We start from the raw sequence: 25,065 nt of genomic DNA on the forward strand, positions 1-25,065 counted from the left end.
TCCCTCTTTCCTCTTCCTTGCCCAACAACGTTCCCATCCACGAGATGGTGTGTGGAATGCGAATTGTCTTGATTGTGATAGATGGCCTTCATCTTGGCTAGCTGAAATTCCTCCAGTTAGGCACTCGATGGACTTATTATGCTGGTCAGCTTCGCTGGCCCTGCCAGACATTTCGATGCCGCTTAGCAAAATCACGAGGACGTGCAGAGCCTAGTCGACCCAAAAGCATCTGCATTTCGTTGGGGACAATAAAGGACGTACTGATTGATATTTACTGAATGCTACGCTTCCTCCTGCGGCTGATCTTCCCAGAAACAAAGGCACCTAACCTCGATGCTCTGCCTGACCGGCCCGTGATCTTCCTTGGCCGAGAAGGCGCAGTGCGGTGTCCGCCTTGCCACGCCATGGGGTTTCGAGTCAAACTGTTTGATCAACAGGGCCTCATTGGGGTTCATGCCCGAAGCATAATACCACTTGTGCGCACCCGTGTTGGCTTTGACCTCCCATGCCTCGGAGCGGGATTTGGCAGCGAAGTTGTAGCCCGTCTTTGCATTCCTGAGTTCCTCCGGCAGATCCGCGTACACGGCGGCGAGTTCGTTCTCTGCCACGGTCCGGGCATCGCAGAGCGCCATATTGTCGCGGGTTACGTGGTTCAGGGGTCGCCAGAGGTTAATGATGGCCCAGCGAACCTTCTTGAGTCTTTCCGCCTCGGAAGCAGGAAGTTCTTCCAATTTGCTGTCGCGGACGAGTTCGGCGCCAAAGTACGACTGATCAACGTGGACTACATCGTTCGGTCAATGACGGGGCCCCTGGACAAAGAAACAAGAAGTGGGCTGCTTACCCGAGCGGTTAGCTGTGGGAGCTGTCACCGGCGCGTTGTCCGGCAAGTCTTTTTCGGCCTCGGCGACCTCGTCCCATTGGCGTCGACGGGTGATGTGAACAACAGGCAAGACCTTGGATGCCCCGGTACTGTGACTATGGGTCAGCAGAATCCGGTTGGTGGGGAAGCCTCTCTCGGTCATACACTTTCTTCAGATGTGCGACCACGTCTTGATAGTACTGTCCCTTGAACTCGGCATCGTCCTGGACATCTGCCACGGACGTGTCGAACGGCCCAACAGCGAAACCCTGCTTGTCCAGGCTGAACCCTTCCTCGAGTCCTCTAATGTTCTGAACCAGAACCTCTGCATGCTCGTGCGGTCGACGCTTGTCACGGACGGTCCCTGGACACCACACGGTCTCTCCACCGCGCTCGGGTTCAAGGTGGTAATTTAGAATGGTGGTGACGGCCTGAGGTGCGAGAACTGTTGCGGTTGCCATGATGATTATTCTTTATCGAGGAACGATCTTGTCTTGGGATTGAAAGTCAAGACTGGGCGCAGTAGTCCAGCGTGGGATGCTCAGTTATATCTCTGGCACCGAAACCACACGATCGACATCCCGGGCGAATTGAAGTCTCCCATCTCTTCCGTTAGCCGGGGATGAAAGGCCTGACCATCGCTGAGACCCTGAGTGGCCAGGAATCTCGACCCAGTCAAAAGCTATGCCGTATTGGCAGACATCGCCTAGCCGGGGGTAATGAGACGGGCACGACGGGCTAGTGATGTTGGTCCCAATCGAGCAGCCGCGGATAAGGGAAAGGTCAAGCAATATCTCAGCATTGTGATTGGCGGACACGATGAAGGTGGAGACTGAGCTTCATCTGACACCATTAGCCGTGGATATCAATCGTGTCGCCAAGAGACTTGCGAGCCTGTGCTCGTCGATTGGATGCCTCGCGTGGCCAAGGGGAACCCCGTGGGGATGACATTGGATCCCCGGTTGTATACATATAGCCTCCAGAGGGCAGAAGGTGGCTACATTCTTCATCTCGAGGACAACTCTGGCCGGCATTATTGTCTGAAAATCCCTCTCATTCGACCTCTTTTGCCTCGGTTCACCTTGATCACATCTGTTTCGCGGCATTTTCAGAGCTGTGCAACAGGGCGATATGGCAGCCGTGGGACCCGTGGATGAGATGAGGCGGGAGGAGAAAGGAACGACATATCACCAGCATGAGGAGATTGGAGGATCCCCAGGAACGTCCAGCGAGGACGGCATCCCTCGTGACCTGGAGAAGAACCCTTCGCACATGGCAGACCCCGAACTAGACCAGGTTTCCTCAGAGGATGGCGACAGCTATGTGACGACCAAGACGTGGATGGTCGTCGTGGTACGTTGGCACTCACTCCCTTCAACCGACTTTGCCGCAACCCCGTGCCAACTAAACTTGCACCAGACTCTCTCCTTTGCCTACGGCATATCGTTCTGGCCAGTGCCCTTCTTCAGCACGATTCAGTCCGAGATTGCTGCTTCGTTTGGATCTGCCGCGGGACTTGGTACTTGGTAAGTCCATAGCCCACCCCGGATACTGTCATGGCCCATGTGTGACTGACTGGCTGGCTGACCGAAACCAGGTTCACATCAAGCTACATTGCCGCCGCCACCATCGCCTTCATGATCTGTGGCGCCAACAGCGATCTATTCGGCCGACGGGCCTTCCTGCTCATGGGCAACGTGCTTGTCCTTGTGGGAGCCATTGTCGGAGCCACTTCGCACCACATGGGCCAATCTATTGCAGCTCATGTGCTGATCGGTTTTGGGGCCGGGAATTGTCAACTCACCACCTTTGCCATTCCGGAGCTGCTCCCCAACAAGTGGCGGCACATCGGGGTCGTCATTGCAGATGGAGTTGCATTTTTCAATGTCATCGCGGGCCCTGTCACAGCCCGAATCGCCATCCGTCATGGCGATGCTGTAAGTCTTTACTCCCCCAACCTTACTCTGAGTCCATCTCAATGCAATCGTAACTAAAACGCGCCAGTGGCGTTGGGGCTACTGGGCTATGGTCATCACCATCGCAATCTCCTTGCTCATCCTCGTCTTGTACTACTATCCGCCCGCCCACCCGAGAGGGATCCCCTGGGGTCAAGCTCTTCGAAATCTGGACTACGTAGGTATGGCGAGCTTCACGATCAGTGCCGCAATGGTGCTTTCTGGCATCGTATACGTACAGCTGGTTCCTTCCGACGACCCCAAGGTGATTGGTTTGCTGGTTGCCGGCTTCGGATGCCTTGTTTTCTTCGCTCTGTGGGAGACGTTTGTGCCTCTCAAGGAACCGCTCACTCCACCCCGGCTATTCACCGCAAACAAGGGTCGGAGAATGACAGGCCCATTCATTGTCGGCTTTGTGGTCACCATGTTCTATTACGGAACTAACATCATCTGGGGCGAGATGGTCTCATTGTACTTTACCCACGCAGACACTCCCCCTCATACCGTCTATTGGCTTGCTACCGTGCAAGGATTCGGCATCCTGCTGGGCGGCGTTTTCCTCTCCGTCGCCGGAAACTACTTCAAGCATTGGCAGTGGCAGATGGGTCTCTCGATTGCGTGGATGACTCTCTTTGGCGGTCTCCTGGCCTACGTGACTCCGGAACGCGAGGGCGTCGGCATCGCCTTTGCCTTTCTGTCGGCCGCCGGCTTCGGCTACGCCCAATACCTGTCAATCACATATATCCAATTCGGCGCCGACCAAATCGAACTGGGTATTGCCGGCGGTCTCGCAGGGGTGTCGAGAGAATCCGGTGGCGCTGTCGCCGTCACGTCGTTTGAGACCATTCTGGTCCATGTCCAGCAGCGATACGCCCGACAACATGTGGCCCCTGCGGCTCAAGCGGCCGGTGCTTCGCCCCAAGTTGCTCAAGCTGTTGCCGCAGCGCTGCCACTTGGTACTGCCGCCCTGGAGACAGTTCAAGGCATCACTCCAGCCATTGTCTCGGCAGCGCAGGCTGCTTTCCTGGAGAGCTACGTACAAGGTTTGAAGTGAGTTTGCCATCGCATCCAATACTTTGCACGATGGCTTGGACTTCGCTGACAGGTTTCATTGACTAGGACCGTCGCACTGACTTTGACCGGCTTCGGGTGCGTGGCCATCATCGCATGCTTCTTCATCGAAGACATTGGACCAAGAATGAACCAGAAAATCGAGATATTCCTGGAGAACGATGTCGAAGCTCACAAGAACAAGTATCACTAGCCTGGGCACTTTGTCTTGAAGGTGGAGCTCGTGTGGTGAATTTTCTATCTCTCTGCGCTCGCGCTACAGTGAATGTTTCAACATGGTATGCATCTTGTAGGCGGCTCTTTAGGACAAAGTTTATATCACTCAGCCTAGTACAATAGTTCTTCTGCGGTCGTGCACGGTCACCAGCAAACCGCTTTTGTATCCAGGCCATGGAGCAAGCTTAAGTCGAGAGATGCCTGCCTATTTCAGCAAGGCTTTAGCCCCCTGATGGGATGAAGACCTTGGTACGAGGAATGATAGCGTCCATGGGGTCGGCAGAATCCGGCCCAGCAATGAGTCTCATCATGATCCGTGAGAAGTTGGAGAGGAGTGTGGCATCCCTACTTGCTAGTGGGGATGTAGATCTTCATACTTAGGCACTCTTTGAGTCACTTCCGGGATTCACAGCGTTGAAGAAGCGTATCCGTCGAAGCAATGGACAACCCCATCGCTTGATCAAGTCATGCACCAGGATCCATGCTTGTGCTAAGCACCCTCGACTCTCTTTGCACCCACATCTGTTCAGCGTACCATGCCAAATTCGGGACTCGCTCGCCACTCTCTGAGCCCATAGGTGAATCTATTCGTCTCTCTCAAATCACCCCCCCGGACCCATCTCAACCAACGGGGCCGTCTGGAATACGAATGCATCATCTTTTCCCTGCGTAGTTTCGAACTCAGCCTGTCCATCATTGAATATCTTTCCTGCAGTGTGGAGGGTTTCCAGGCTATCAAAATCGAGCTCGAAATCATTTCCACGGTCGTTCATGTTCGTGGTGGCCGAAGTCAACAGGCCCATGGTTGACACATTGTTTGCGGTGTCCCCAACATCGAACATCAAATTTTGCGAATAGTCAGGCATGTGAATGGCGTCTTGGAGGTGGTCGAAATGCAGATTCGAGGAAGGGATCGCAGACGCAAAAGAAGGATCCGCCGGGTGATCGGCGTTGTCGTCACTTCCCATCGCGCCAGACCCCGAAGTTCCTTCATTGTGTCGGGTTGTCAAATTCACAATCTGATCACCAGGTGGCGGTGCTACCTGGCGGGGCTCCGAGAGTGAGGCAGCGGGATACATTCGCAAGTCAGTACCGGTCATACTGCAATTCTCTCTGTCTTCGTCTGTTTGGGGCGCCAGGGGGCCGATTTCTGTTCGCAGTATGGCGGCCTGGAGGAATGCGGTCGAATAGTCTGCTGCCGGATACATGTCGCGCAGTCTAGCCATGACCTCCATACACTTGCCGAAATCTTGCAAGCTGTTGCGGGGCAGGAACTCGTCCGGCGCCAAAACATCAAGCAGATGCGTGACAAGAGCGTGAAGGATGACCGTGATGCTCGGTGATGGGAGATAGCGTACCAGGTCTAAATTGGAAAGCGTGCTGGCTATCTCGGTGATGTTATTCGCTGCTAGTCGGACAGTGTCGCGAGACAAGTCGACGGCATTGGAGCGCGATATAGCCGGTAGCATTCCAGGCGGAGGTACTAATTGTGGCCGATGCAATGATGACAGCACGGCATAGTAGAGCATGTGTAAGAAGGCGCGGTTGAGAAAAAGCGGCCCATTTATCGAGTCGACATTATGTAGGTCAGTCGGCGTAGCAAACTGTGCTGCTTCTGGGAGTCTGTTCTTCCATTCCTGCAAGGCCCTCGCGCTGGCTTGTATCTGATCACCGCCAGGCTCTACTGACTCGGTGAATAGCATATTAGACGTCCATGTACAAGCCTTGGAACTTGTGACCCCATTTTGCACCGAGAGAATATGACCAATGCACAGACATAGCTTGGCCATCTCGATGCATATAATCGCAAGCTGTCGCTGTTGCTCCGTATCTCTCAAGACTTTGCAGTCGGCGGGGATGCAGCATGGTCCATCGGACAGTGTATCAAGCTCGAAGTCTGCCAGTTGTAACATTGGCACGTCAAAGACGACATCCTTCATGCGAGTCATGCGAGTCGATTTTCGTGTACCTAGTGAGACCTGGGCGTCACGCATGACGGCCGACCACCAAATCCTCTTATGCAGTTTCTGCTGCCATGGCTCTAATGTTGTAGAATCCTCGGGGTTGCGGTGGAGCCCAATCTTGTGAGCAAGGGAAACAGCATTTTCAATCCAATAATGGGTTTCTTTCCGGCCGTGAGGGCTCTCCCGCCAATAGGTCATTAGCAAGAGCGCTTGGATCAATGCTATTGAATCATCCTCGTAGTCAAGGTCGTATAGAAGTCGGGCTTTCTCGTAAAAGGCACGCCTTGCCTCACGTCGGGATCTGTACCCCGCAGCTTCGAGGAGACGCATGTCGACTGTAGCAACTCCGGTGAACATGACAGCCTGGAACAGCAGCAGGCTGACGGTGTGTACTCCATCATTCTGATCGACTATTCGCACCAGTTTGTGAAAATCGAGCAATGGCATCAACGGATGCATATACTCGGCGTAGTTGCGCAGGAGCTCATCCCGCAGCTCTAGGGGGGGTATTGTGAGTGCACCTTTGTTCTGCAAGTATGTGATATCGTCTTGTCCAAATCGAGCCGGTAGTGGCTTGATGAAAGCAGGCAGTGCCGCCCCTGTCAGATTTTGGGGCGAAGGTAGACTGTGCATGAGAGGCGCACCCTCGAGCATCGCTATCATGGGGTGAGTATGCGGTTCGAAGTTGAAGGGAATGTTCGAAGGTGCCATAGGTGTGGCAAGACGGATCGCACTTGGTTCTGGAGAGAACAAGCTGGTATCCGTCAACATTCTACTCGCACCGGTCTCCAGTGAGGAATGAGGGAGTTGATCGTGCCAATGTCGCACGGGCGGATGGGGTGCGTCTGATGCCTGTGCAGGAGCAACCAAAGGCAGCAGTGTGCCGCTGTTACTGGTATTGCCTGCCGCAGTTGTGTCCGTGGTCCTCTTTCTGCATGAAAGTCAGCGATTTGACAGCGCAACAGTACCGATGTGGCCTACTTCTTGCGCCTGCTCTCGCCCACAATGCACGCGATCTCATCCAGTCTGCAATGGACGCATGGAATGCCATGCTTGGCCACATTACAACGGATCTTTCGCCCTCGACAGCTTTGACATGCTTGCGGAGCCCGTCTTTTCACACTTTTCGGTTGTGGTGGGTAGTTGGGCCGTTGTTCCGGCTCGATTCGCGAGTGTGGTTGGCTTGAGTTTGGAGGCAGGGCAGGCAACGACTCCGCTGGATGGTTAAGTGCTAGCACCATGGCTTCTGTGCGAAGAATTGAACAGTGAATTGCTGTTGCTTGGCCGATTCAGGAGGACAAGCATAGATGCAAGTTGACAAACGAAACAAAATGCCTAGGTACTACTAGGTAGGTAAGCGAGCAGTTGACCTCCGCAATCATGTGCCGTCGTGCCGCACTCACAAGTTGCTAACAAATACCCCGCATGAAGCCGCACTGTTTGGCGGGGAATTTCCCCTGCAGGATCCTATCGTTGTCCGTGTCGGGGCGAATATTGCTGGAAGGACGGGATGTAGGGTCAGAACAGAACAACCTCACACTTGTGGATCGATGTGAGCTTTACCCAGATTAATAGTCGCTTAGGCACGATGCGAGAAACCTAGTCCCAGGTGTGAAGCAACCCTGATCCGCGACTCTAGTGAGTTGTTCCTGGATGGCCTTGAAGAGACGGAGACATCTCGCATATGTCGCAATAGCAGAGCACGAGCCTCGTCAAGATTGTCCTGGTGAATACAGTAATCGTCATATGGGACGGTGGAGATTGCCGCATCGAACGCCAAAGAACTCTGAATCATTGTCTTGGTGAATTCGGCCATAGATGACCTTTTCATAGAAGCAGAGATTCGTCTCTACGAGTCAAGGGGAAATGGCGGCAGAGCGCTATCACCGAGTGTCAAACCGTTTGTCAGAATCGCCTCTCGCGCATGTCCTTTGCAGAAGAAGTCTTCGAGTAGCTCCGAAGGCTGGACAGTGAATAACATTCTACCACGACGATAAGTAGAGGCGCACATGTACAACACGCCTCTTGCCAAGTTGAGTTGAGCTTCTCCCTACGAATAGGTGCTCGGGTGGTCGGCGAGTCGGTGACAGCGGAGCCGACATCTTGTAAGGCTTGGTACCACGTGATGGTGCGAGCTTGTCACCGTGTCACCCTCACAACTCGTCGTCGCCCTCGACCCACAGGCCGTGATCGAGGCTCAGGAGGTTGTTCGTTGGTGAAACAGCGCGTGGTTCCCTCAAACACAGGCAAATCTCAATCTGATACACGACCAACACCTTTAGTTGCTTCTCTCACGCTTAAACACCTCCCAACGCTGAACAAAATCCCTCGATTCGACTTAGTCTCTCGTCTCGATGGGTTATCATGTAGCAGCCTCGTTCAGCCGCTTCACTGACCAACTGGATCCCAGGGTTTCGGATCTGTCGTGCTCCGACAGCAACTCCTCGTCAACAATGACAATCCCTCCGTCATAGGTAGGCATGGCAAGCGCCTCCTTGGTAAAGTATGTGTGAGATACCCGTGGCCGAGTAGCTATTTGAATCTTCCTTTCTGCGCCGAAGTCAGCTTTTCGTCTCGTTCGTTTCCATTCCTTTGCGCAGTTGATCTGCAGCAGGCTCGTCATTTTCTCAGTCGCACCCACTCGAGTAAAGGAAAAAGTCAGCCATTCTTTGGGGTCACATTGCCTATCAGTCACAATTCGCAGTCATGACCACCGAACCCCTGCCTGACCGTCAAGCGCTGCGAGAGGCTTTTGACCACGAGATCTACTCTTCCTCTGGGACTACGCTACGATTTGGCTCCCTGTTCTACGATTGCGATGTCTTTCCCGCCGAGAAACGAATCCTCGTTGTCTTCATCAGGCATTTCTTCTGCGGGAACTGCCAGGAGTACGTCCGCAGACTGTCTTCGATTGAGTCGCCGTTTCATCCATCTCAGAAGTCGCTACATGCCTCCATGTCTGTAGCTTCTACGACAAACTTTTCCAAACCTGCTTCTCGTACCCTCCCTACGGTCATAATCGTCGGGCCTGGCCAACCTAGTCTGATTGCCTCCTACAAGAACGTCACACAATGTCCTTATGACATCTACGCCGACCCCTCCTTGCGCCTCTACGAGCTCTTGGGAATGTATCGCACACTATCCCTTGGCCACAAGGCCCCCGGGTACATTGAGCATTCGCTCTTAAGTGGTGCCCTGAAATCTGCCTGGCAAATCGTCCGTCGTGTCGGCAATGGGGATGCCATGAATGGTGGAGACTGGGACATCAACGGTGGCGAGTTTCTCTTTGTTAGATCTGCGTCAGGTAGACCCTCTATGGGCTTGAAATCTACCTCGCCTTCAAGGTCGAGATCGAGGTCCAGGTCGAGAAGTGCCCAGTCCCAAGATTGGGATGTGTCGTGGTGCCATCGCATGCTCAACTCCAGAGACCACACCGAAATTATCAACCTGCAATATCATGCCTGCCTCCCGGAACTGTCATCTCGAACAGACTCACGCACCTCGTCTCCTGCACCACTGAAGTCGATCTTGGTCAACGGCGGCAGGGCACATTCCAAGACTCCCTCAGGAAGCTACTCGACCGAGCGTTTGGGTTCTTGTCCAGGTCCAGATGTTCCTAAATCTCGCGAAGAGGTTATTGCAAGCCAGCGTTTCAGCCGCCCGCACTCCAGAAGCCACTCAAGGCCAAAGTCCCAGCATCAGCGCCGACCGCGAAGCACAAGCACCGGTTCCCTCGTGAACAAGACAGAAAATCAAAGTCACAGGAGGGTATGGTCAGTTCTCAGCAACTCAAGCACATCGCGCTTGGATAGTGTGGCTAGTCCCATCTCCGAACTCGCTGAAGAGGACTTCAAGCCGCGAAAGAGCTTCTCGGCCACAATTGCAGAGAGGGCGAGTTTTGGTGGGCTCATAAAGCGGCCGAGATCGTATTCGAGTCCACAACGGACAGAGACTTCCCCTGTCGTGGTCAACGCCACCAGAGAAGCTGGGAGGAACACTCTATCTGAATCGACTTACGGTTCCACTGCCTCTAAATCGAGTATGACACCAGATGCCAATCACAATCCTGGTAACAACAACGAGTTTAAGCAGACATTCAACGACCTCATTCTCCCCTCGTCCTCCTCGTCACCCACCACCACACCCTCACCCCCTTCCGATCGCATTGCGCCGAAATCGCAGCGCACTCATGCACGATCAAGAACATTCTCCTTTTCCCGACCGAGTTTTCCCTTGCGAAGAAGGGCAGCGAGCCAGATCGAGATGAGCGAGGACGGCGTCATGTTTGTCGACGGCGTAGAGTTCGTGAACGTCATCAGCGTCAAGGCACGGATCGAGGCCAGCAGCGCACGAGATCAGAGAAGGGAAAGGGCAGACAGTGGCCTCGGCATGGAAGTCGAAACCCGCCATGACAAAGCAGCTCCGAGAAAAGAAAGCAACGCAGAGGTCCCAGACAGCAAAAAAAAGTACTCCGTCCTGACTACCCTGCCAGAGCTCTCCGCTGTGACCAGACAAGGCATTGGAGAGCTGAATGCTGCTTGATGGGCTGCCTTGGGCTGATGGCATTGTCCACATGAGACGGAATAGGACTAGAGAGGATCGACTGACCGGAAATTTCCCCCCTTCGGTATTTGCTCCCAGGGTTTCTATGCGCCGCGGGACTGGCAAAGCAAGGTTAACGTGCAGGACAGATCTGGCTCGACGAGAGGATGTCACTGAGATTCGAAACACAGCGCTCTTAAGAACACGCTCACGAGAGCGGATGATGAATAGGAAGAGCTTCGAGTTTATATTGAAAGCAAAATCTGCGGCAAGCCCGCATAGTGCTATTGACTGCAACAGGGGAAAATGCAGACGATAGTCGATCTCTGAATACTCAAAGTTGTATGCATCATCCTGGTAGTTGAGGAAGACCCCTCAATAAATCTAAAATGCATATTTTCCAACTGCACCTCTCTATCCATAGTCCCGGAACAAAATTCGTCGTCAGGTCTTATCATTTAGTCATGATGCGGTTGCTCGGTCTGTGGGTCATTCTTTTGTTGTGCGAATATACGCTGGTTCTTTCAAGGCCACCGTCGAACATCAGAGGGCATTGCTCGCGATTGCTGGAGATGTCGGCACTGGTCTTCGACTCAAGTCAGAGTCGTTATGACTCTCTTGGAAAAAAACATAACCATTCCCGTCCCAAGTTCTGGGGTCACCATTGACATGACTTATCTGCGTATTGGATGGTGCAGCAGGGTCTGGTAAATCAAACTCAGGGGTGTGAGAGAGAGGAAAGGTAGGTAGTGAGGGGGTCGAGAAGCTGGCAAGCGTTCCAGAGCTGAAAACGTTTGCCTGTATACTTTGACTGGAGGGATCTTGGGTGACTGCCTCGTCCAGACTCACAAATGGTTCTTGGGAGTTGAAAGGCGGCAGAGTGTCAGGGAATCCACTAAGCAGTGGCGGGCTGGTGATCGAGGACATATCTGCATTCATCGATGGTGTTTGCAGATTTGATTGAGGTTGGAAGATGGGGAGGTCATGGGCGTTTGGCATGGATGCCACTCTGGCTTGGCCAATAGCATAGTCGGTTCCATAGGAAGCCTCAAAATCTGTCCAGCTGAAGGAATTGTCTCCCAGCTGTCCATCTGAGAAATTCCACGTACCATTGGATTCGTTGGGTAGAAGGTCCCACGGGGTTGGAGTGTCTGTTAATGGATCGGCATATACCTCATTTGGTGACATGCCCATCCTACTAGACGGTGAGTGTACATTTGAACAATGTGAACTGAGAGGCCGGTTACTCCAGGAATGCTGCTGTATAGGGTATGTCAAATAAATGGCATTCGGGTTCAGTGTGTCTGAAAAGAACTGCTGCAATTGGTGTTGAGATACAGCGGGCGTTCTAGACAGGAAAAAGGATGGTTGTCCGCCCATACATGACCTTGGGTTGTTCTGAGACATAGCAGGGATTGGAGTTAGACTTTGGTTCCCAATATATGCCTGCTCTGCGAGGTTCTTGACTTGTCGCTGGGTGTGATTAATTGACGTTGCGTTGTTGGGATGATCGGGACAGTAAAGACAGGAACAGCCAGATCCGCAAGAACAATTGGACTTCCAGGATGCTCCTTCAACTTCAGTTTGAACTTCCTGGGCACGGTCGGGCTCGGGTTTCACAAGGACGGGATGAGGCTGTATCGCTGCAACGTTTTGACGATGTCGACAACCACCTTTAGGCGACTCGGGCTCAGTATGGGCTTTTCCAGAACCACAGCAGGACGGCTTTGCTTCGTCCGACCTGGCATCTTCACGCTCCTTCATGCGTCGTTTCCGATCTTGATATTCCTCGTCGTCGATTTCTTTCCCATTGGCATCTGCCCAGACCTTTTTCAGAGTCATCTTATTGCCGTCGGCATCTTCCCAAACTGGTTTTGGTGTCGATGTTGCCTCTCGGCTAATAATGGCAGGGTTATCCACACGAACTATCAGATACATCTCCTGAGTACAAGCACAGTCTCTCTCACACTTGCAAGCTTTTGTTGTGCATGCGCAGTTCCTCGGACAGTGGCATCCTCTCTTCTGGCCTGCTGAAGGACGACCGGGTTGGTTTGTTTCAGAGATAGGTCTCGTTTTCCCATGGTCACATTTATGAACCCGATGGCCTCTTTTGCAAGACTCGCAAGCGTATGTCTTGCCATTGATATGTTGTATGGCGGGTGTCTCGTTTTTGTAGGAGGCTTTTAGCTTTTTGACCTTGCCATCCTCTACTCTGGAGTTGCCCTTTGCAGGACTGCCGACCTTGGGCGGAGAGGTTGAGGGGTCTTGCATCGTTCAGCGGCGTAATGTAGCGACCCGAGTGTGGCTGGTTGGTGTTACCGCCGTGAATTGAGGACAAACGTTCAGGGGAAGTGGGCAGCAATATAGACTCGCTTTCTAATTGGATCTGTCGGGTACAGTTCGTGGTCTGATCGGCAAGGGCGGCGTCAGTTTGTTGGACCAAAAGGTGTCACTGAAAGGATTGGGGGCGACCACATGTCTACTGAGGGGAGCGTGTCGAGTGTCATGGACTAAGGGGAGGTTGAGAATTGAATATGGCCTCTTCCACATGGAACAACCCAAAGAACAATGGTAGTGGCGTTATGGCGGAGTTGAGAGCGTGAGACCTCCTCAGGGACTACAAGCTGAACTTCAAATAGAAGCGAGTCACCGACACGGGATCCGCACAGGCGCTGTCCCAATAGAGAGGGGAAAAAGTATTAGTAGTTCAAGTTCCCGTGCTTGATGCCCCCAAGCTTATGCAGGTCAGCCGGCGCCTACATTCAGCCTACCTACCTTTGAGCCAGTCATCTTTGGTTACGTTTGTACATTTTTTTGTTTTGTCTCCGGTCTTGGTTCCGTTCTCACATACCAACTGACCATGGGGGTGGACATGACCGACAACGACAATAAAAGCAGAAAGGGGCCTCGTCCAACGGCTGAGAAAGATACCCCATCGTCTTTCTCTTGGTCTCTTCCTCAGCCCCTTCGTCGCATCTTCGATCGATTTCCGCTCGTCACATATCCTGCCAATGCTTTGCCGCAGCGCGTTCCTCGACATCGACACGACAACATCCTCTGCATTTTCCAGTCTGATGAGCCAAACTCTCGAGATGGCCCCTCCTTCAATCCATCTTGTCTAAAATGGCAAGCCTACCTCAAATTCCACGGCATCCCTCTCCATACTCGGCCATCTAATAACCATGCCTCCCCTACCGGTGCTCTACCTTTCCTCCTGCCTGCCTCGAGAGATGCCAGTCGACCAGCTTCTCCTGTTCCCGCCAATCGATTAGTTAAATGGGTCGTATCCCAGGGGGGAAAGGAAGAGACTGTACACCTTCGCCAGGACGCATACACGGCATTGATTGATCATGCTATTAGAAGTTCTTGGCTCTACTATTTGTATCTCGACGAGGACAACTTCAGGGCTGTCGCATGGCCGCTGTACGTTGCACCGTCCTCATCATCCTCGGCCGTCCGCCTAAGTCTAGCTCATCAGCTACAAGCTGCTGCAAGAGAAGAACTGCGAAAAACAAACACTATCATCGACCCCCAGCAACTCTACTCCCAGGCTGAACAAGCATTTCGGTCATTGTCTATACTGTTAGGCGATGATAAATTTTTCTTTGGTCAATCCACGCCAGGCCTTTTCGATGCCAGCCTCTTTGCATACACCCAAATTATTCTTGACGAACACCTCTCTTTCAAGACACGGACACTAAACTCGTCCTTAGAGAAGCACCAAAACCTAGTCCAACACAGAAACCGCCTCTTGCGCGGCTTCTTCTCCGATCGAGGGACTGTCATGTAATTTTTTTTCTGAGAATACCTCCAAACCATACTGTTATGCCAACCCATTTCCCTGACCTTTGTCCCAGGGTTGCTACCATTGACTCATCCACAGTCTTCTCTTTGATCTGTCCAAGCACTTCAAACCCGCTTTTCAAAGCGGCCGCTTCGACTTCAACCAATGTATGGGAGTAACTGGTTGGACGAATCTTTTCACCCGTTTTCGGATCGATGAAACCAGCCTGGCTGATTTTGCCCATTTCTGAGTGCATGTTTGTCAATACTAAGATACCCCCGGGTCTGAGGATTTTGGCGACTGTGCTGAAGAAGACGTCCGCAGGGATATGTTCGATGACCAGTGTCGACACAACGGCATCCGCGCCGATGGCACACTCTGGCGGCATTGACTCTTGCACCATGTCATAAACCTTGAGTTGCAGCTTGCCACTTGCGTGGAATTTCTGCAGTCGTTCTTTTGCCACCTCGAGCATGCCAGGACTGAGGTCAAGCCCAACTACTGACGCAGCACGTTCCAACTCCAGCAAAGCTGCTGTGTTCCTGCCCGTTCCACAGCCCAAGTCCACCATTGTCCACGGTCGAGGATAGGAGTCTTCATCTAGAATTTCGAGCATTCTTGGCATGAGAGTCTTCATCTCGATCGTATCCAACGCCTGCAGAAAGTTACCATCTGTGTCATACACAGCCGACCAAAGATCGTAGGCTTGCGTGGTGGAGAGGTAGCGGGTCGTGGGATCAAGAGACTGTGGTATCACTTGAGACATGGTGATAATAACTCGTCTCCGCACAAATGCCTTCGTGGTGTATCGCGCCTCCTCAATAGCCAGACAGAGAGCAGGAATTGCCAGCAGAAGCGTGCGGGCGAATGCGGTCTTCCTCGAAAGAATATACCAGGATTGAGGCGGCCGACGCTAAAAGTGGAAGAGGAAATTGTGAAGCAAGAGGTTTCTGATCAATTTTGTAAAGTTTCTCCGCAAAGCTGCCAATCCCCTCTCTCGTGAATGAGTCACATTGCTCCTCGAAGCATATGAGGCCTTGACGATGAGAGCAAAATTATTCGCAGGATCGTACCGAGGTATGCAGCATTCGTATTGAAGTGTATTGATGGTAGGTAGCAAGTCGCGAAGGGCGGAACAAATCAGAGCCTGAACCTTGCGCCTCGCTTGAGCAGACTCGATATCATGTTCAACGGGTATCTTGCAAACGGGTTCATGCATCTTGCACTTCGTTACTGGTCACAGCTTTGCTGTCAGATAGCACCAACGCCAAAGACACCTCCTCCCTCCCTCAAGTCCTCCACCAAATCCTGCACGTTACTCAAATGCTTCCCCAGCAGACTCTGTTTTTCCTCGGTCGTCCTGGTATTGCCAGAGTCTTTTACATTCGCACCTTTTCCACCGACGCCACCACCATCGGCACCATTGACCGTCTCCCCTCTCCTGCGATCAAAAGCGGCAATCACTTCCTTCCCTCGCCCTCCCAAAATCGCGGTGTTTGTGGCAGATGTTGAGCCCGCAAGCTTCGAGGATGTAGTTTCGGGCATGAGGTAGAAATAAAGGAATTCAACCAGTTTCAATTTTACCTCGCGGGAAGTTCCTCGGGACTTGAACAAGGACGTGATTACCAGCAGGCCGTCAATCGATTCAAATGTACGAGTGTTTTGGGGGTTGTCGAGTAATGAGGTCACAAGGGCCATAATTGTAGAAGCTTGGATGGCGGGACAATTTGAAGGGTCGAGAAGGTCGAGAAAGAGCTGGTGACGTTAGGTTCTGGAGGGTTGATAGTGGTGTTGGACCAAGACTCACGTTCATGTATATCTCCTGCGAAAACAGCGCTCTCGAAGGTGGATGAAGCAGGAGGACTCCTTGAATCAGATCCAACGTCTGAATTATTAACAGATCATTCGTCCCATTACTTTCTTTGCCCAGGAGTCTCTCCAGGCATGCAACCAGCCTCATCGAAATGTTCCATTGGAAGCTCTGTTGTAGTTTGAAGAATTCACGAAAGGCTGGGTCTGAAGGCAGTTCTGAAAGGTTCTTCGAATGAGGCGAGGAAGGACTCGATGATCCCAGGAGAATCATAGACTGGCGTTTGTTTGCGGCGTGGTTGGTTCTGGACAAGCATAGTTGTGCAAGCAAGCCTTCTACCTGGCGGAGTCCTTTACGGATTTTCTGAGGAGAACTCGAGGAAAGGTAGTCGAAGGAGTGTGATAGCAAAGCCTCCATTATGGTGAAAAGCCCACTGGGGTATAGACCTGATTGAATTTACACGTTGCGGGCTATAGCACGTCGTCGAAGATAAAGATGGGAGAGAAATGTACCTGTGCTACGTGCAGGTATCAACAAGACAAGTTGTCAGGGCGACCATGCGGGGGATGCAGCTAGGGGACCTCCAGTTGCGTCCTCGGTCCACCTACCACTGGCGTGTCACTAGCAGCGATTGCACAGCAGTTGACGCCCCGTACCGCAGCCCAGATCAGCTGGGTTGATAAGCGCCAGGCACCCGAATAAGCCACGCTGAGAATCGGTGCCTAGCGGCTTCATTGTCGTCATGACCTCTCATGTGATGACCCTGTTTAGATAGCCTGTGTTTCCCGCCTTGGGTGCACCTTCTCACCAGCATCAGATCAAAACCGCTGATGCCACCCATTTTTCGCGCCTTGAGTCTTCCTCTCGTCCACCAGCCCAGACTCGTTTGCCAATCTCTCCAGACTCCTCCGGTCCTTCTTCTGCTTTCTCACCAGGGTTGAAGCTGGCGTACTCTAAAAGCACGATCTGCACAATTCCCCACCTCATCCCGCATTTTCACATGCAGTCTTTTGCAGAATAGAATCAATACGCATGTCGACCATCTCAACAGAAAACCCGACTTCTCCCAACGCGATTCCAATTCGCTACAGCTCCGCCGGTGTCTTCAATGGCCTTCACCAACAGCCTTCGAAATCCGTTCTCAAACCTCTACCAGAGGATTCCTGGATTTCGTCGAAGCACCATTCGTTGCCGCCAGCGATGAATCCCGCCCCCGTTCTGTCTGACCATACGAACAGCCTCAAGCGCAGACATTCAAAGAAACGATCTGCCCCGGAAAACCTGATAGTTAAAAGGCCGGGAGAATGGTCACCGCAGAAAGAGAAGATCATACTGGGCCCTTATGACTACCTGTTTGCTCACCCTGGGAAAGATATCCGCGCGGCCTTGATCAAGGCCTTTGATGCCTTCCTACATGTCCCATCGAAGTCTTTGGATATTATCACAAAGGTCGTGGGGATGTTACATACGTCTTCACTTCTCATCGACGATGTACAGGACAACAGCGTGTTGCGGAGAGGCATTCCTGTGGCACATAATATCTTCGGGACGGCCCAAACGATCAACAGTGCCAATTATGTCTACTTTCTCGCCCTCCAAGAACTTTTGAACCTGGAAAACAGAGATGAGGCGATTGAGATATTTACCACCGAACTTCTCAACCTCCATCGCGGCCAGGGGATGGATTTGTACTGGCGTGACACATTGACCTGCCCCACAGAGGACGATTACTTGGAAATGGTGCAGAACAAGACTGGAGGCTTGTTTCGTCTGGCTGTAAAGTTGATGCAGGCCGAGTCACCGGAAAAGGGCCGCATAGATTGCGTGCCTCTTGTCAACTTGATGGGACTGGTTTTCCAGATTTGTGACGACTACTTGAACCTCTCCTCCAGCACCTACACCAAGAACAAAGGTCTATGCGAAGACCTCACCGAAGGCAAATTCTCCTTCCCCATCATCCACTCGATAAGAAGTAACCCCTCCAACCTGCAGCTAGTCAATATTCTCAAACAGAAAACTACCGACGAGGAAGTCAAGCGGTACGCAGTTAAGTATATGGAAGGCACAGGCAGCTTTGAGTATACCAAGAAGGTTGTGCGCGAATTGAAACTGAAGGCTGTGAATCTGGTCACAGAGTTGGACGGCAGTTCTGGCCAAGGGGATGAAGTAAAGGCGATTCTGGACAAGATTGCGGAACCAGCACTTAATGAATAGGGTCAAGGGTCGTAACAGGTAGGGTGTTTGGGGGGAGGCGATTTGACAAGAAAGACCGGACGATGATGATGTACTCGTCCATTTTTATTAGTGTATAATACTTGGTATCTCAGATCACGAGATATTGCAACTCGACGCGTCCTCTCCAGATTGTACAACTGCAGTCGTACCCAAGTATTGCTGCCAATATTAGGAGCACTGAGTGCCTCATCAAAGCTAGTTCCGACCACCCATCCCTCAGTGCTTCTCTACCTGCGACCCCGGGGATAGATAGGGAAGTCACTCTCCGCCTCCATCAGTCGCTGGTTCGCTCCACCACCTCCACTCCTCCCCGGCATCCCCATCTCTAACAACATCTTCTCGTCTCGGCATCTGCCATCAGGTCGATATGTGGAGGTCCTCAATCCCATCTATGCTCGACCCCGATGTCCCCGCGTCCTACACCAGAGCGAGCAGTAAGTGCCTGGAAATGGTGGATCAGCAAGGATTATTATATGCACACCCTCTATTATTTGGTCCGCGGGAATTTGTTTGTCTTGGTAATGTGGGAGTCGGTCGGAGTCTTTTCAGCGATAGAAGATCTGGACTGGACGCTTTACATATCGGGTCGAGGCTGGCAGCTGGAAAGAGACATGCAACACTGTGACACTGCTTCCAATACCTACTCAGACACACTCCCTGTCCTTCCAAGATGATCCTCACGCGGCACGATGCAGCCTCGCCACTCCTCGCCACCTATATGCTCCCCTTCTCGCTCATCCTTCTAATTGTCCTTCCCATCATAACCCTTGTTCGCATCCGTTACCGCCGAGGCCTGCGCGAGATCCCGGGCCCCTTCTTAGCCAGTATCCTGCCGTTTGATCGCATGCTCAGCGCCTACTCTGGACGGCAATTTCAGCGCCATCTTAAGTACCATGCCAAGTATGGGAAGTTGGTCCGCGTGGGGCCTAACCATGTGAGTCTGGGAGATTCGGAGCAGATCTCGAATGTTTATAGCATTACCAGCAAGTTTGACAAGGCAAGTTTGTTCCCTTCCTCTCCCTGAGCTCGACATGGCGACCCGGAGGGAGCGAGAAGAAGATGCTCCTGATACTGACGTGGGATATCAATAAAAGAGCAACTTCTACACTCTATTCCATGCCAAGTCGCCCATTGGACCCATTCCCACTGTCTTTTCGATTGTCGACCCTGTCGGACATAGGAATCTCAAAAGACCTGTGGGTGCTGCGTTCGCCCTGAGCTCTTTGCTCGACTTTGAACCCCTGGCCGATGACTGCACACGGATTCTGGAAGGCAAGCTTGATGCCCTGCAAGGCCAGCCGATTGATTTTGGTACGTGGCTGCACTGGTACGCATTCGATGTGATCAGCAGCATCACCTTCTCCAACCGACTGGGGTTCATGGAGAGAGAGGAAGACGTCAATGGCATCATTGCTGCGATCGAAGGTCGGTTGTTCTATAACTCAATCATCGGCCAGGTTCCGAGCATGCACAAGTGGCTGCTGGGAAACAACACCGTCTCACGACTAGCCGACATGATACCCGCCATCAAGCGACTGAACTCAGCAGCATACATTGTCCAGTTCGCCGCGAGACAGTTGGAGATGAGGCAAAATGCAAAGGCTGAGCATGGACGGTCCGACATGGTGGACAAATTCAAGATGACGAGGGATGGCGAAGAAGTCATGAGCCAGAAGGAGTTGTTGGGACATGCGAGTTCGAACGTGTGAGTATATTGGCCCTGTTTCTTGGAGCAGACCAATACGCGACCAAAGTCTCTGTTGTTGCAAGCTGACAAGTGGTTGAAACAGGTTCGCTGGTTCCGATACAACAGCCATCTCCCTCCGGGCGCTGTTCTATCACCTTTGTAAGAACCCGCACGCGTACAAGAAATGCGTGGATGAGATCCTCAGTTTCGATGCGCGCGGCGAGCTGTCCGAGTATGTCACGTACTACGAAGCGCAGCGCATGCCATATTTCCAGGCGTGTATGAGGGAGGCGTTGCGCATGCATCCCGCCGTGGGACAGTTGCTCGAGCGGGTTGTCCCCTCAGGCGGAGCCACAATCGACGGTGTCTATCTACCAGCAGGGACGATTGTAGGCTTCAACCCCTGGGTCGCGGCGAGGGACAAAGCAGTATATGGGCATGACGCTGCGCTATTCCGGCCGGAGCGGTGGATCGAAGCCAATGAGAAGACAATGAAGTTGATGGACCGGAACTGGCTCGCTGTAAGCACTTCTTTCTCTCCTCCTATCCTGTCCCACACCCCTGTTCACCTCATCCTCTACGACTAGCCAGCTGGGCTAACCTCATGTCCCACCCAGTTTGGAGCCGGCTCGCGCACATGCCTGGGCAAGAACATCTCCCTGATGGAGATGTCGAAGCTCGTGCCGCAGCTGCTCCGTCGATACCACATCCGACTGGCCGATCCAAACGCCGAGTGGGAGCTGTTTGACTACTGGTTCGTCAAGCAGGAAGGCCTGAGATGTATTCTGACAAGGAGAGACGGTGGGAAAGAGTAGAACGAGGCCAAAGAGGATGATGGAGATCTAGCGGCGGGGCACGCACGCATTATGATATAACGTGTATTCATGAACCCCGTGAGCAGCAAGCATAGCCTCTGCGGCAACGTTCGTGGTTATGTCTTAGATATACCTTGCTGCCTTGAGGGCTAGGTTTTAGAAGGACAAAAAGAATGAACATTCAGAATAGTAGAGAAAACGGACAAGCGCCGTTGTTTCTCCAGGTAAAGGGCTAGCAAAAGTGTCTCATTGTTCTAGACACTTCAGCATTGAGACATAACAATCAGGATACCATGCCCCCAGTTCGATTCCATCTATATAGCAAGGTGTCTGGTCTGGTATCTACAAAGTCTTGACAGTGTCTATAAATGCTTTCGTTTTGTCGGCACTCCGCCGCCCATCAACTTCGATCCCCGAACTGACATCTACGCCGACAATGTTTTGGCCTATATATTCTTCACCCAGTTCCTTCAACACCGTCCGGACATTGTCCGGAGTGAGTCCTCCCGCGAGGATGACCTTGAGATTGTCATCCTTTTTAAATAGCGTTTTCACGTCATCGAGGTTGACCCTCGTGCCTGACCCACCAGAACCAGCATCTAACAAGGGCAAGGCATGATAGCCTCTTCTGTTGATCCCGCAGTCCTTGGGCGAAAACGCTTTCAGGACAGGAACTGGGATCTGCCTTGCATATTCCAGGGGTTCTGAGCCATGAAGCTGCACCGCATCCAATCCAAACTTCCGGACTTGCTGGATAATGTGGTGAAGGGGCGCATCAACGAATACACCGACGAGAAGGGCACGGTCGGGCCGGAGGAGGAGCTGGGACGAGGTGTAGCTGAAGAAGTCTGCACTGCCAACTCCTTCGACCCCACTGACGGGTTTCGAGGACGCCACGCGAGGCGTCCCTTTCACAATCTTCGCTATTTGTAGCGCCACATCGTCAGAAACGTAGCGCGTTCTGCCAGGCACGAGAATAATGCCGATTTGATCTGCACCAGCCTCAATTGCTGCTTTGGCGTCTTCGGGTGTGCGCGTGCCGCAAATTTTAACCGTAAGTTGCTTGTTTCGTGCTGCCTTTTGTGCAGGGACATTGGGATCTCCTACTAGCGAGGCAATAAAGTCCACGGGATTCGATGCCCTCATCAAGGCCTCGCCAACCAGAATTGCTTTGACACCATCCTTTTTGTAGGCTTGCACATCTTGGGGACCAAAGATTCCACTTAATGCGCACACAATTGTGGACTTGGGGACTTGATCCATCAGTCGACTTGTCGTTCCCAGATCAACCTCGAAATTTGTGAGATTGCGATTATTCACGCCAATGACTTTGGCGCCCAACTCAACGGCAATTTTCATCTCCTCTGCGGTATTGACTTCGACAAGAGGCTCCATTCCCAGCAATCTCGAGTAGTTGTACAACCTCGTCAATGTCTCCACGTCAAGCATCTTCACAATCAGTAAAACTGTATCTGCGCCGGCAAGCCGTGCCTCCAGAATCTGGTACTCGTCAAAGATGAATTCCTTACGCAGCACTGCAGGTCTATTGGGCATGCTATCGAGAGCCTGGCGGACGAGTCTCATGTCTTCGAGGCTTCCTTTGAACCACTCCGGTTCTGTCAACACGGAAATGACGCTGGCGCCGGCGGTTGCATATTTTCGTGCCTGCGCTGGAGCACACGTCCCGAGGGATATGATGCCTTTCGAAGGGGAGGCTCGTTTTACCTCAGCCAGGAGGGCAATTGGGTAAGGAGATTGTCGGAGCCTTTTTGGGAACGAAATTTGAGGGGGAGCAAGACCGAGGTCATAGGCATCTTGGAGATCTTCCAGTCTCTGGGATGGGATGAGCCTCTGAGCGGCGACGGCTTGTCGTCGGTGAGCGTAGATTTTGTCCAGGATGGATTCTTTCTTCGCAGGTGCTGCGCCATTCAAGGTGGCTTTGGCATCTGCCTTGGGAGCCGCATACTGAGGATTGTCCGACCACTTTCCGCCAGACATTTGCAGGAAGTTCTTGAACATGACTCGACCATTCTCTGTCAGGATACTTTCGGGGTGGAATTGGACGCCTTCAATGACATATTCTTTGTGGCGGACACCCATAATCACGCCCTTGCCACCATCCGGTCCTTTGGCTATCCAAGAGGAGACCTCCAGCGACTGCGGAAGGGTCGGGTGTGTCCCCGCGAGCGAATGGTATCTTGTGACAGGTAGGTCTTGTGCCAATGTAGTATAACATCCTTTGCCATCATGCCTCAAGGGGGAGGTCTTCCCATGGAGGATCTCTCCAGTAACATCGACTTGACCACCAAAGGCCGAGATTATGCATTGTTGTCCCATACACACCCCTAGGATCGGAATCTTGCCCGCAAAGTATTTGATTGCGTCTTTACTTATACCCGCGTCCGTGTCGGGGTGGCCAGGGCCAGGGCTGATGACCAATTGTGTTGGCTTTTTGGCAATAAGCTCTTCAAGAGTCACTTTGTCGTTTCGGTACACTGTAACAGAGGCACCTTCAAGGACGAGGTACTGGTAGACATTCCAGGTGAACGAGTCATAATTGTCGATGAGGACGAGATTGTTTGCCGACGGCAGCTTTTGGGCAGGAATGGGTTGATAGGGAGAGTGATCGATCAGAGCAGCGGGCGCCATGGCTGGTTTCGAGTCTTGGTGGTAAGTTGGAAGTGAAAACCTCCTCTGCTGACGCTGGAGAAGAGATGTTCAAACTCTGGTGGAGGAGCCACTTGCTTGTCGTCCGTACCTCGCCATTTCGATCATGACCGCAGTTTTGCCGGGGGACTTTAGCGCACGTCCTGCAAGGTTAATCGGACCTCTACCCGCACTGCTGTGAGAAGGATGTCTGGTCAATCAGGCGTACAGCTCAGTATCACTCTGTGACGATGGATTGCATGTCCATTTCTGGCGCTGCGTCTTCTACTGGTATTCTTCAATGCTCCACGTGGATTTTTTACTCCCGCTCAACCAAGCTACCTCCAACTGGCCTTACTGGTGGGTCTTTTCTTGCTTGGGCGTTCAGCGCCAGGACGAGCCACTGATCTACCATCGACGCATCGGTATTGAACAAGACACAACAAGAAGGATGGGAAGGTCGCCTAAAGGCACAAATGCGGAAATGCCGATCGGCAAATTCGATATCAGACCTCGATCATACTAGAAAGCCGCAAATCATATTGAGGTAGGCTGGAGGCATCGACCTTTGTCAGAGTCTTGTAGAGCTGGTATGACTCCTGTGGCAGCCGTTGGTCAGGTTTGTGTGCATTCCCCGTGGTGGAATTCACTGATGATCTTCTGCCTACAGCTCTTTTCCCTCGAAAATCGACTCAATAAAAGGCTGCACCAACTGCTGAAACTCATTAGGCTTCGAGGAGAAGACTACGTGTCCAGCATCGAGAAATACCAGCCTTGCCTGGGGCATGTACATCTTGGTCGCTTCCGCAGATGCCTTCGAAAAGAGCGGATCTCGCGAGCCCCAAACGAGCAACACCGGGGCCTTGATGCTCTCTGCTCGAGATCGAAGATCATGCCCGGGATCCAAGAAACTGCGCCACAGAGCGGCGGCAGTCGACGCACCCTCTCCGCTGCTTGCCCGGGCCTTCACTCTGCGGGTGATGTCCTCATCATGACTCGTCTGAGGACTCATATACTTCCCCACAAGATGCGGCGTTACCAAGCGTGACACAGTTGCAAAACCCAGCAGTCGAGCAAACAACCGGGAGATGAGAGTCCATTCGACAAACCCGCCGGCATTGACAAGGATCATTCCTCGAACTTTATCCGGATGGGTGACGGCCAGCCTTGCCGCGGCAAATCCTCCTACTGAGTTACCAATGAAGATGGCCGGTTCCAGCTTCAAGCCCTCGACAATGTCTTCTAGTATATCTGCGAATCCAGCGGCACTGAGATATCCTTTACTTGATCCCCCTTGGGAGTTCCCGTGCCATGGCCAGTCCACGCTAATCGTTTGGTATCTCTCAGCCAGACGTTCGGCAATGACCTCGTAATCTCGGCTGTCGTGGAGCGTTGCATGTAACAGGACGATTGGCTGGCCTTTGCCTTGAGTAGAGTACGAAATGTCTCCCGCTCTGGTGGGAACCGAGTGCATGGTTGGA

At 52.5% G+C, this 25,065-nt stretch overlaps 11 protein-coding genes across 11 annotated transcripts; 4 read left to right on the top strand and 7 right to left on the bottom strand.

Moving 5' to 3' along the window:
- Window positions 1-281: 281 nt before the first annotated feature.
- Window positions 282-1,320, bottom strand: Z517_05796 (uncharacterized protein; the record flags this gene model as incomplete). The annotated part of the gene is made up of 3 exons (XM_013427538.1): window positions 282-781; window positions 842-969; window positions 1,025-1,320. The coding sequence occupies 3 exons, from the start codon at window positions 1,318-1,320 to the stop codon at window positions 282-284; spliced, it is 924 nt and encodes a 307-aa protein (XP_013282992.1).
- A 670-nt stretch (window positions 1,321-1,990) lies between these two features.
- Window positions 1,991-4,078, top strand: Z517_05797 (uncharacterized protein; the record flags this gene model as incomplete). Its single annotated transcript, XM_013427539.1, has 5 exons — window positions 1,991-2,212; window positions 2,279-2,385; window positions 2,457-2,796; window positions 2,864-3,864; window positions 3,934-4,078. The coding sequence occupies 5 exons, from the start codon at window positions 1,991-1,993 to the stop codon at window positions 4,076-4,078; spliced, it is 1,815 nt and encodes a 604-aa protein (XP_013282993.1).
- Window positions 4,079-4,703: 625 nt separating this feature from the next.
- On the bottom strand, window positions 4,704-7,306 carry Z517_05798 (uncharacterized protein; the record flags this gene model as incomplete). Its single annotated transcript, XM_013427540.1, has 2 exons — window positions 4,704-6,996; window positions 7,047-7,306. The coding sequence occupies 2 exons, from the start codon at window positions 7,304-7,306 to the stop codon at window positions 4,704-4,706; spliced, it is 2,553 nt and encodes an 850-aa protein (XP_013282994.1).
- A 1,465-nt stretch (window positions 7,307-8,771) lies between these two features.
- Z517_05799 (uncharacterized protein) lies at window positions 8,772-10,607 on the top strand (the record flags this gene model as incomplete). Its single annotated transcript, XM_013427541.1, has 1 exon — window positions 8,772-10,607. One exon carries the CDS (start codon window positions 8,772-8,774, stop codon window positions 10,605-10,607), a length of 1,836 nt encoding a protein of 611 aa, XP_013282995.1.
- Window positions 10,608-11,150: 543 nt separating this feature from the next.
- Z517_05800 (uncharacterized protein) lies at window positions 11,151-12,748 on the bottom strand (the record flags this gene model as incomplete). The annotated part of the gene is made up of 2 exons (XM_013427542.1): window positions 11,151-12,548; window positions 12,575-12,748. The coding sequence occupies 2 exons, from the start codon at window positions 12,746-12,748 to the stop codon at window positions 11,151-11,153; spliced, it is 1,572 nt and encodes a 523-aa protein (XP_013282996.1).
- Window positions 12,749-14,389: 1,641 nt separating this feature from the next.
- On the bottom strand, window positions 14,390-15,157 carry Z517_05801 (uncharacterized protein; the record flags this gene model as incomplete). The annotated part of the gene is made up of 1 exon (XM_013427543.1): window positions 14,390-15,157. One exon carries the CDS (start codon window positions 15,155-15,157, stop codon window positions 14,390-14,392), a length of 768 nt encoding a protein of 255 aa, XP_013282997.1.
- A 485-nt stretch (window positions 15,158-15,642) lies between these two features.
- On the bottom strand, window positions 15,643-16,618 carry Z517_05802 (uncharacterized protein; the record flags this gene model as incomplete). The annotated part of the gene is made up of 2 exons (XM_013427544.1): window positions 15,643-16,146; window positions 16,199-16,618. 2 exons carry the CDS (start codon window positions 16,616-16,618, stop codon window positions 15,643-15,645), a joined length of 924 nt encoding a protein of 307 aa, XP_013282998.1.
- Window positions 16,619-17,233: 615 nt separating this feature from the next.
- Z517_05803 (uncharacterized protein) lies at window positions 17,234-18,415 on the top strand (the record flags this gene model as incomplete). The annotated part of the gene is made up of 1 exon (XM_013427545.1): window positions 17,234-18,415. One exon carries the CDS (start codon window positions 17,234-17,236, stop codon window positions 18,413-18,415), a length of 1,182 nt encoding a protein of 393 aa, XP_013282999.1.
- A 691-nt stretch (window positions 18,416-19,106) lies between these two features.
- On the top strand, window positions 19,107-20,938 carry Z517_05804 (uncharacterized protein; the record flags this gene model as incomplete). Its single annotated transcript, XM_013427546.1, has 4 exons — window positions 19,107-19,370; window positions 19,531-20,141; window positions 20,227-20,644; window positions 20,741-20,938. 4 exons carry the CDS (start codon window positions 19,107-19,109, stop codon window positions 20,936-20,938), a joined length of 1,491 nt encoding a protein of 496 aa, XP_013283000.1.
- A 342-nt stretch (window positions 20,939-21,280) lies between these two features.
- Z517_05805 (uncharacterized protein) lies at window positions 21,281-23,587 on the bottom strand (the record flags this gene model as incomplete). The annotated part of the gene is made up of 1 exon (XM_013427547.1): window positions 21,281-23,587. The coding sequence occupies one exon, from the start codon at window positions 23,585-23,587 to the stop codon at window positions 21,281-21,283; it is 2,307 nt and encodes a 768-aa protein (XP_013283001.1).
- Window positions 23,588-24,248: 661 nt separating this feature from the next.
- Z517_05806 (uncharacterized protein) lies at window positions 24,249-25,058 on the bottom strand (the record flags this gene model as incomplete). The annotated part of the gene is made up of 1 exon (XM_013427548.1): window positions 24,249-25,058. The coding sequence occupies one exon, from the start codon at window positions 25,056-25,058 to the stop codon at window positions 24,249-24,251; it is 810 nt and encodes a 269-aa protein (XP_013283002.1).
- Window positions 25,059-25,065: the final 7 nt, after the last annotated feature.

The sequence above is a fragment of the Fonsecaea pedrosoi genome, assembly GCF_000835455.1.
Source record: "Fonsecaea pedrosoi CBS 271.37 unplaced genomic scaffold supercont1.4, whole genome shotgun sequence".
Classification (NCBI taxonomy): domain Eukaryota; kingdom Fungi; phylum Ascomycota; class Eurotiomycetes; order Chaetothyriales; family Herpotrichiellaceae; genus Fonsecaea; species Fonsecaea pedrosoi.